Genomic DNA, 10,754 nt, shown 5'->3' with positions numbered 1-10,754 from the left:
GTCACAATGAGAGAGAGCAAGAGACAGCAGGAGAGGACACAGAGTAGGAGAGAGCAGGAGACCAGGGGATGTCACAATGGAAGAGAGCAAGAGACAGCAGGAGAGGACACAGAGAAGGGAGGGGCAGGAGAGAGCAGAGGATGACAACGGTAGAAAGCCTGAGACAGTGGGAGAGCGGTGGAGGACACACAGTGGGAGAGAGACGGTAAGGACACAGAGTAGGAGGGAGCAGGAGATTAGAGACAGTAGGAGATCGTGGACGGTGCGCCACTATGAGTGGGGAGATGGTCTCAGTGGAGACAGCAGAAGGAAAGAAGGAAGGTGTGAGATGTCAGAAGTTAAGGTGCAACTTGAGAGAGCAAGCCTCCACACTATGGTGAAGGACTAACATGGACCCACCCCTCCCTCGGGAGGGAGGGAGGGCTACAAAGATGTGCGGATTGGCTAATTACAGAGGAGAGCTGAGGGCTGCTGAAGTTGAGCAGGGAGGGGAGCCAGGGAAGGGTGAGTGCTGCAGTGGGAGCCCAGTAGAGCGAGCAGGGAGGCTGTGCGAAGTGCTGAGGTGGCAGCAGCCCGCAGCTGGGGATCTGCGGCTCCGGCACTGCAGCCGAGCCCCCGGTGCCGGGCTGGGAGCCACCGCGACTCCTGCTGAGGACCTCAGAGCTGAGGCATCGTGAGAGAGAGGCGAGCGGGGCAGAACACTCACTGCCCGCCCGGGGCACTCCTGGTGTGAGCCCACCACTCTGCCGGCCCGAAGCACTCCGGGTGTGAGAGGAGCTCACTGCCGGCCCGAGGCACTCCTGGTGTGAGAAGAGCCCACCACTCACTGCCCGCCCGGGGCACTCCTGGTGTGAGCCCACCACTCTCTGCCAGCCCGAGGCACTCCTGGTGTGAGAAGAGCCCACCGCTCACTGCCGGCCCGAGGCACTCCTGGTGTGAGCCCACCACTCTCTGCCAGCCCGAGGCACTCCTGGTGTGAGAAGAGCCCACCGCTCACTGCCGGCCCGGGGCACTCCTGGTGTGAGAAGAGCCCACCGCTCACTGCCGGCCCGGGGCACTCCTGGTGTGAGCCCACCACTCTCTGCCAGCCCGAGGCACTCCTGGTGTGAGAAGAGCCCACCGCTCACTGCCGGCCCGGGGCACTCCTGGTGTGAGAAGAGCCCACCGCTCACTGCCGGCCCGGGGCACTCCTGGTGTGAGCCCACCACTCTCTGCCAGCCCGAGGCACTCCTGGTGTGAGAAGAGCCCACCGCTCACTGCCGGCCTAGGGCACTCCTGGTGTGAGAAGAGCCCATCGCTCACTGCCGGCCCGGGGCACTCCTGGTGCGAGAAGAGCCCACCACTCACTGCCAGCCCGGGGCACTCCTGGGGGAACTCCTGGTGTGAGAGGAGTCCACCGCTCACTGCCCGCCCGGGGCACTCCTGGTGTGAGAGGAGCCTGCTCGGGGCACTCCTGGTGGAGAGGTGCCGACCCCTCAAGTTAGTACCCAGCTCCGAAGTCTTCACCTAAGCCAGGTACCAACAGCATCCTCGGAAGGAAGGACGGAGTGACCGATTCAGGCAATAGTATTCTCTGCTCTCTCACGGGGAGTGACTGACTACAGACAATCGTGTCCTCTAGCCGCATTCATGGCTTTACGGAATTCACGTAGTAGTGTCTTCTTTGTACAGAATGGGAGAGACTGACTTCACATAAAGGTGTCCACAGCCTGGGAGAGACTGACTTCGCATGAACATGTCTACTATCCACCGACTAGAAGAGACTGACTCCACATGCGGGCGTCTTTTATTTAAAGACTGAGAGAGACTGACGTCACATGAAGTTGTCTTCTAACCACAGACTGGGAGCGACTGACTTCACATGACGGTGTCTTCTATCCACAGATTGGGAGCAACTGACTTCACGCTAAGGTGCCTGCTATCCACTGACTGGGACAGACCCGCTTCGCATGAGGGTGTCTTCTAACCACAGACTGGGAGCGACTGACTTCACGCTAAGGTGTATTCTATCCACTGACTGGGACAGACTGACTTCGCATGAAGATGTATTCTATCTACAGACTGGGAGAGACTGACTTCACATGATGGTGTCGTCTATCCACAGACTGGGAGAGACTAACTTCACATGAAAGTATAGTATATGTATAGTCCTATTTACAAATTTGGGAGCGTTTGACCACGCTGAGGTGGCTTCTATGTACAGACTGGGAGAGACTGACTACGCACGAAGGTATCTCCTATTTACAGACTGGGAGAGACTGACTTTGCATGAAAGTGTCTTCTATCCATAGACTGGGAGAGAGTGCATTCACATGAAGGTATCTCCTATGTACATATTGGGAGAGACCGACTTTGCATGAAGGTGCCTTCTGTGTACAGACTGGGAGAGACTGACTTCATATAAAGGTGCCCACAGACTGGAAAGACTGACTTCACATGAAGTTGCCTTCTATCCACAGACTGGGAGAGACTAACTTCACATGAAGGTGCCTTCTATCCACAGACTGGGGGAGAGTGACATCACATGAAGGAGTATTGTATTTCAGACTTGAAGAGACAGAATTCGCCGAATCGCTTCCTTTATCCACAGACCGGGAGTTACAGAAGTCGCCTCGCTGTGACGTGTATTCCCGGACTGAAAGTAAGAGATTGCCGACCGGTGCCCAGTATCCACACACTGGAATGGGCAGAATTTTCCGAAGCATGTAATTTGTCCAAACAACGAAAATGACACACTTCACCTAGCAATAATACGTCAGTTGTCTCTGTCAAGGGCCCGGCGCTGGAGGTGACGGGCGTTGTTCTCCAGGGTCAGGCATTAAAATACTGAAGTGGTCGACTTACCCCAATCACGCAGAACAGAAGCGATTCACTTCCATCAGCTGCACTTTACCTCGGCTCCCTTGTGACTTCTCACCACAGATTGGAGGCTGCATTCCTAAAGTGAGACTTCAGCCAATCGTGCCCTCTGTGCACAGACTGTTAAATGACCCACTCCTGTTGTCCAGCCACAGGTGAAGTGACAGATTTCAGAGAGGCGTGCCCTTTGCCCCCGGACGGACTGAACGCAAGCAGCTTCACCCCGACCATGTCTTCTGTCAACGGGCTGCAAGATGTCGTGTTTTCTTTCAAGGCAATGAGTGACTGATTGCTCCCCCACCTTAATCATTGTCAACAGACTGGAAGTGACCAATTTCGCCCACTCGTGCCCCCAGAGCGCGCACCCCGTCCAGGCTTTTTTCTGTCTTCACACTAAAAGTGACCGATTTGACCCAAGTTATGCTGAGTGTTGACGTGATACAATTGTGCTCTGCTAAATTACTGACCCGGCCGTGCTTCTCCGTGGCTCGGTACTGACTCCATCCAATCGCCTAAATGTATTTTCCCGGAGGAGGTCCCCTACCCTTGCAAGGCTGTAGTTCCAACACTACGGCCGGACAGGATACCCACGCTCCACATTTCTTAGTGTCGAACACGACCTGCATGTCCTCTGCGCTTCAAGTGCACACTCAAGGCGCTAAGGCAGCTGAGGGGACCAAAGCTGCGTCACAGACCACCGTGCTACACATTCAGTCCGGAATGGAAAACTTCAGGAAAGTCAAGACTTCGGAGCAGAAGGGGCCCTCGCCCTTCCCGGGCCTGCCCGCCGGCGTGCCAGAGATGACGGTTAAAGAGGGCAGCAAGATCCGTAACCTGATGGGCTTCTCCGTGGCACGGATGGGCACCGAGGGCACGCGGCAGATCCTCTTCAGCGGCTGTGGGCGCGCCGTAACCAAGGTGGTCACCTGCGTGGAGATCCTGAAGAGGCAGCTGCCAGGCCTCCACCAGGCCACCAAGGTGCACTACCGGACCCGGGAGGAGGTCTGGGAGAAGGACGACCCCAGGAGGCCTGGCCACGTGGAGAGGCTGGTCGTCCACAAGAACGTGCCCTCAATCTCCATCCTTCTCTCCAAGGACCCCTGGGAGCCCCGGGAGGGAGAGCACCAGCCTCCGCAGTGCAGGGAGTGCGCCTGGGCTCTGGGCTTCCAGCACGTGGACAACACCCCTCCACTGATGGAGAAGCGGCCCCTGGAGGGTCCAAGCCAGGCCGGGATGAACAAAATGGTAAAAGTGGAGGCGCCACCCATGGCCCACATCCGATTGGACTATATGCTGAGCTGTTACTCTCAAGCCGCTACTCACCTCAGCGGAAATGCCCAGTGTTTGTATAGCGCTTAAAACTTTCAAGGCACTTTCAAGGCAGGTGAGGGGACCGGCAAAGCGCGTGAACTGATTGGCCCGGAATCGCACAGTTTGGTCAGGTGGGGAAGCTGAGAAGAGAACTTCTATTGCCTGGTCCCACACCGGACACTCCGCGATCCTGAAACTTTCCCATGTTCACTTCATACTGTTTCTTATTTATTCCGCCACTCGAGTGCCCCACCCCACTACTGTGACCTCTCACTGGCCCTTTCCATATCACTTTGAGCGACTTTTCACGTAAAGTTTGTAACGAAAACTTGCCAACTTGTGACGAATAAACACAGACCTGCCGCCGTGGGCTGCAGAGCGGTTTTGTGTCTGGGTGTGTCGTGTGCCTGATATTCAATGCTGCTTTGGTGATTTAACCGCTGCTGCCGCGTAGCCAAGCGCCCCCAACTTCCCTCTGGATGGCCTCTTCGCACTGCACAGACCAGTGCACGTGCACGTCGATGACACCTTCCGGGTTGGCGGTGCACTGACACTGCACGGTGGGGACAGAACCCTGGGTGACATTGCACGGGGCTTACTGCATGGCAGTGACTGCCCAGTGGTGACATTGCACGCTGACTGCACGCGGGAGGCAGCACATTTGACGACATTGCACGGGACTTAGTGCATGGCTGTAACACTGCACGGTGATGACACTGCACTGGGGTGACGCTGCCGGGAGATAGACTTATGGCACGCCATTATGGGTATATTGCACGGCGGTGGCAGCACGGGGGTGGCACTATACTGCGGTGACACTGCACTGCGCTGACAGACGGGGTGGCACTGCACGATTGTGACATTGTGCAGTGTCCTACTCCTGCTCTCCTTGCATACCGCTGCACGGCACTGACACAGCATCGGGGTGAGTGACGCTGTACACTGGTTACAGGGCAGGGGTGACAGGATGGTGAACAGCATTGTCTGGAGGTAAGTAACACTGCACGGCGATGCCATTGCACTGGGCGAATTCTGCGGTGACACAGGACTGCGGGAGCGTACCTTCAGGGGGTGTTTGGGGTGTTACACCCCCCAATGTATGTTCTGGCTAATAGGTGCTTTCTGTCGGATTTCACAAGGAATGTTTACATAGACACAGAAAAAAACGCGCATACTCTCTGCTTTGAGAGTCTTGAAAAATGTTGTTTTTATTGCACAATATTGTGTTTACTCACACTTAGTACCCCCACCAATCCGCATTCCTTTCTCTTTCCATTACCCCTCAGGCCCCTCTCATGTACCCTGGTTCTCGTATAATTTATTTTAACATTATATGCAAGCGTGATTGTTGGAAAATCTAAAACTCACATCCTCCAATCTTATTGGACAAGCCACGCCCCTGATTGTACGAGGGCGACACAGTGCGGGGTCGCTGGACTGGGGTTACAATGCATTAGTGTGACTGTGGCACTGCACTCGGGTGACCAAAGCACGCGGTGGGGGTAGTGTCTCAATTGTGCGCCAGGGTTTCCACGTCACGTTTACCGAGCTGCCCATGTGCTCCTACCAGAAAGCGCCTAAACCTGAAAGTCACTGCACAGTATCACCGGCAGACAGGCTAAGGCCGTCTTTTTGCCACGTGTACTGAGGTGGAGCGCACAACGTGTTCGTTAATTCCCTTTCTCACTGTTCAAGAGGTGACAGACTGATGCTCTTGTACGACTTCTCCCCAGAGCAGACTGGGGCCGTGGAAACGTGTCCTTATCAAAGCAACGCTTTTATATCAATAATTAGAATCTCTCAGCTTCAGCCAATGGGGTAGCGGCGCGAGGTGCTTATCGGGGAACTTTCTGATGATGGGAAAGCTGCAGCTGGAGGGCTGTGGGTGAATGCCACTGTTCACGGTGGGGCTGAGATTGCATTCTTGTGAGAGAATGTTCTTTTACGAGAGACACTTCACATAGTGATGTGCTCTCCGGTTGTCTGTGGGGTATGTTCCTCTATGGAAAGCTCTCCTGGCAGGGTTTATTCCCATACAGACATGCACACTGTGTCTGTGGGGTATGTTTTTCTATGGGTAGTTCTCACGTAGGGGTTATTCCTATACACTACAGATATGTGCACTGGGTCTGTGGGATTTGTTCTATGGAAAGGTCACCTGGCGGGGTTATTCCTATACATACAGGTGCACTGGCTCTGTAGCGTATGTTCTTCTATAGATAGTTCTCATGCAGGGGTTATTCCTATACATACAGGTGCACTGGCTCTGTAGCGTATGTTCTTCTATAGATAGTTCTCATGCAGGGGTTATTCCTATACATACAGGTGCACTGGCTCTGTAGCGTATGTTCTTCTATAGATAGTTCTCATGCAGGGGTTATTCCTATACATACAGGTGCACTGGCTCTGTAGCGTATGTTCTTCTATAGATAGTTCTCTCAGCAGGGGTTATTCCTATACATACAGGTGCACTGGCTCTGTAGCGTATGTTCTTCTATAGATAGTTCTCATGCAGGGGTTATTCCTATACATACAGGTGCACTGGCTCTGTAGCGTATGTTCTTCTATAGATAGTTCTCATGCAGGGGTTATTCCTATACATACATGTGCACTGGATCTGTGGGGTATGTTCTTCTATAGATAGTTCTCTCAGCAGGGGTTATTCCTATACATACAGGTGCACTGGCTCTGTAGCGTATGTTCTTCTATAGATAGTTCTCTCAGCAGGGGTTATTCCTATACATACAGGTGCACTGGCTCTGTAGCGTATGTTCTTCTATAGATAGTTCTCATGCAGGGGTTATTCCTATACATACAGGTGCACTGGCTCTGTAGCGTATGTTCTTCTATAGATAGTTCTCATGCACGGGTTATTCCTATACAGACATGCACACTGGGTCTGTGGGATATGTTCCTCTATGGAAAGCTCTCATGCACGGGTTATTCCTATACAGACATGCACACTGGGTCTGTGGGATATGTTCCTCTATGGAAAGCTCTCATGCACGGGTTATTCCTATACAGATATGTGCACTGGCTCTGTGGGATATGTTCTATGGAAAGTTCACCTGCAAGGATTATTCATATACAGAGATGCGCACTGGGTCTGTGGGGTATGTTCCTCTATGGATAGTTCACCTGGCAGGGGTTATTCCTATACAGATATGTGCACTGGATCTGTGGGATATGTTCCAAGGATAGTTGTCATGCAGGGGTTATTCCTGTACACACATGTGCACGGGGTCTGTGGGATATGTTCTTCTATGGAACGTTCTCATGCACGGGTTATTTCTATACAGATATGTGGGATACGATCTATGGATAGGTCTCATGCAGGGGTTATTCCTATACACACATGTGCACTGGGTCTGTGGGATATGTACTGTGGACTGTTCTCACAGCACGGGTTATTCCTATACAGATATGTGCACTGGATCTGTGGGATATGTTCCAAGGATAGTTGTCATGCAGGGGTTATTCCTGTACACACATGTGCACGGGGTCTGTGGGATATGTTCTTCTATGGAACGTTCTCATGCACGGGTTATTCCTATACAGACATGTGCACTGGATCTGTGGGATACGTTCTATGGATAGTTGTCATGCAGCGGTTATTCCTATACAGATGTGTGCACTGGCTCTGTGAGAAATGTTCTATGGAACGTTCACCTGGCACCGGTTATTCCTATACAGACACGCACAATGGATCTGTGGGGCATGTTCTTCTATGGACAGTTCTCATGCAGGAATTATTCCTACACACTCGTACACTGGATCTTTGGGGTATGTTCTTCTATGGAAAGTTGTCACAACAGGGATTATTCCTATACAGACATGCGCACTAGGTCTGTGGGAAATGTTGTATCGAAAGTTCTCACAGTAGGAGTTATTCCTATACAGAGGTGCACTGGCTTCGTGATATATGTTCTTCTATGGATAGTTCTCATGCACGGGTTATTCTTATACAGACAGCACACTGGGTCTGTGGCGTATGTTCTTCAATGGATAGTTCTCATGTAGGGGTTATTCCTATACACGCATGTGTACTGGGTCTGTGGGATATGTTCTATGGAAAGTTCACATGGGAGGGGTTATTCCTAAACATACAGGTACACTGGCTCTGTAGGGTATGTTCTTCTATGGAAAGTTCTCATGCAGGGGTTATTCCTAAACAGATATGCACACTGGATCTGTGGGATATGTTCCATGGATAGTTGTCATGCAGGGGTTATTCCTGTACACACATGTGCACTGGGTCTGTGGGAAATGTATTGTGGACTGTTCTCACAGCAGGGGTTATTCCTATACAGATATGCACTCTAGGTCTGTGAGGTATGTTCTTCTATGGAACGTTCCCATGCACGGGTTATTTCTATACAGATATGTGCACTGGGTCTGTGGGATACGTTCTATGGATAGGTCTCATGCAGGGGTTATTCCTATACACACATGTGCACTGGGTCTGTGGGATATGTACTGTGGACTGTTCTCACAGCACGGGTTATTCCTATACAGATATGTGCACTGGATCTGTGGGATATGTTCCAAGGATAGTTGTCATGCAGGGGTTATTCCTGTACACACATGTGCACGGGGTCTGTGGGATATGTTCTTCTATGGAACGTTCCCATGCACGGGTTATTTCTATACAGATATGTGCACTGGATCTGTGGGATACGTTCTATGGATAGTTGCCATGCAGGGGTTATTCCTATACAGATGTGTGCACTGGCTCTGTGAGAAATTTTCTATGGAAAGCACCTGGCACCGGTTATTCCTAAACAGACACGCACACTGGCTCTGGGGGGCATGTTCTTCTATGGATAGTTCTCATGCAGGGGTTATTCCTATACATTCATGTGCACTGGATCTGTGGGGTATGTTCTTCTATGGGTAGGTCTCATGCAGGGGTTATTCCTATACACTTATGTGCACTGGGTCTGTGGTTTAGGTAAGGAGGTGTCATGGCTGCAGAGGTTGCTCCCCTAAAGATTTCATACTGAAGCTGAGCAGAGATGGTCGCATCAGGTAATGTTCTCACGGCGTGTACACTCGGGCCGTGGGTGGTGGTCCATAAGAGGGGCCATTTCAGTACAGATGTGCATACTGGGACCCAGAACTGAGATGTGTTCTTACACACGTGGATGACTCCTACAACTACAAAAACAAAATGCCCGACATATATGGATTTAGCAAGGGTTCTTTTTTGGGACACTAGGAGGATTGGTCATTTCCATGTAGCAGGGATTAGTCCCACTCCAGGTTGCTAATCCCATGTACACCCAGTCTGGGGGACGTGTTACTATAACAGTGTTTCCCTCCATAAGATGTGTGCATGTGGCTGTTGGAGAGGTGCCCATAGCGTTGCTTGTTCCAGACAGATGTGTATTCTGGGGCAGGCAGTGGGGGGTTTGCTAAAGCTTGGACTGTCCACTGTAGTTGTGCACTGGGGGAGTTCCTACTTCATAGCCAGAATAAGTGCACTTTAGGACTGTAGGAAGTGTTCTTACCTGGTACAATTACCAGCATTTATACATTTTGTTGTTTCTACTGAATGTATGTCAGAGTCTTTAGAGTTTTCCGTTTAGTTTGCAATGATCATATTCGGCCATGAATCTTTTTACGCTAATCACCATATGGGTTAAAAGATCATTTCTCAAAAGAAACGTGACAAAAATGCCACCTGACAGACCAGGAATGGAAATAACAGTGGCAGAAAAACACGGGTAACCGAAATAAAACCGATCCTATCTTGTGAAAATTGCCTCAACATGACTTTTATATTTTTATTCTTTCTTTTGTGCTTTCAGCGCCATTTAGCTCCCAGTGCTTTGATTAACTAGAACCACACTGATGTTTCTTAGGCCCGAGTTTGAATCTGCAGATGTTAGTGACTGTTGACTGCTGCTCATCACAGGTAGTTAAGTCACTTCTCCTTACTCTAAGCCAGGGATACTCAAAGTTTGGCCCGGGGGCCGCATGCGGCCCTCTTGACCTCTAATTGTGGCCCCCTGGTTAATGGCAGCACTGCACTGCTGTACAAATGACAGAGCAGGAACATTCAGAAAACTGTGAAATCCACATAATTTATTTACACATTAACTAAAGTAGTAGGAAAGAAGCAAAGATGGTGTCCTAGCCAACTTATCTTTGGTAACACTTTTAGTTTTAAAGGCATCTTGCACTAAACATGTAGAGACATGATAAACTTCTCTGCAAACTTCAAAAAAGTGTGCTTTATTAACATGCATCGGCGTTTTTCCTTAGTACATCAGGTTATGTCACTGCATTGAGAGACATTTATTAGTAGTAATATTTTTCAAACATGATCTTGGAAACAGTCATGCTGCCCACATTCGGAAATCAATGGCATTACTAAAAGAAGAGTGATTTGTCAGGTGCACCTTGTGCATAGTCCTGGTTGTTATATAACTGGAACAACATTATAGTTTATTAAATAAACCACAAGAAAAGGTATTGTACAGCGCACATCTGGAACTCATGTATTTCAAGGACTCTCATGTGATAATGAATAAAAATGAGGCAAAGTGAAATTAATCAATTGCCTAGGATCACACAATTTG

The 10,754-nt window shown here is 50.5% G+C and overlaps 1 protein-coding gene across 1 annotated transcript; it reads left to right on the top strand.

The window, feature by feature from the left end:
• Positions 1-262: 262 nt before the first annotated feature.
• Positions 263-4,540, top strand: RPP25 (ribonuclease P and MRP subunit p25). Its single transcript, XM_069222149.1, has one exon. The coding sequence runs from the start codon at positions 3,376-3,378 to the stop codon at positions 4,216-4,218; it is 843 nt and encodes a 280-aa protein (XP_069078250.1). The 5' UTR covers positions 263-3,375; the 3' UTR covers positions 4,219-4,540.
• Positions 4,541-10,754: the final 6,214 nt, after the last annotated feature.

Source organism: Pleurodeles waltl, chromosome 3_1 (genome assembly GCF_031143425.1).
Source record: "Pleurodeles waltl isolate 20211129_DDA chromosome 3_1, aPleWal1.hap1.20221129, whole genome shotgun sequence".
NCBI classification, from domain to species: domain Eukaryota; kingdom Metazoa; phylum Chordata; class Amphibia; order Caudata; family Salamandridae; genus Pleurodeles; species Pleurodeles waltl.
This window is presented reverse-complemented; position numbering and strand designations above follow the sequence as displayed.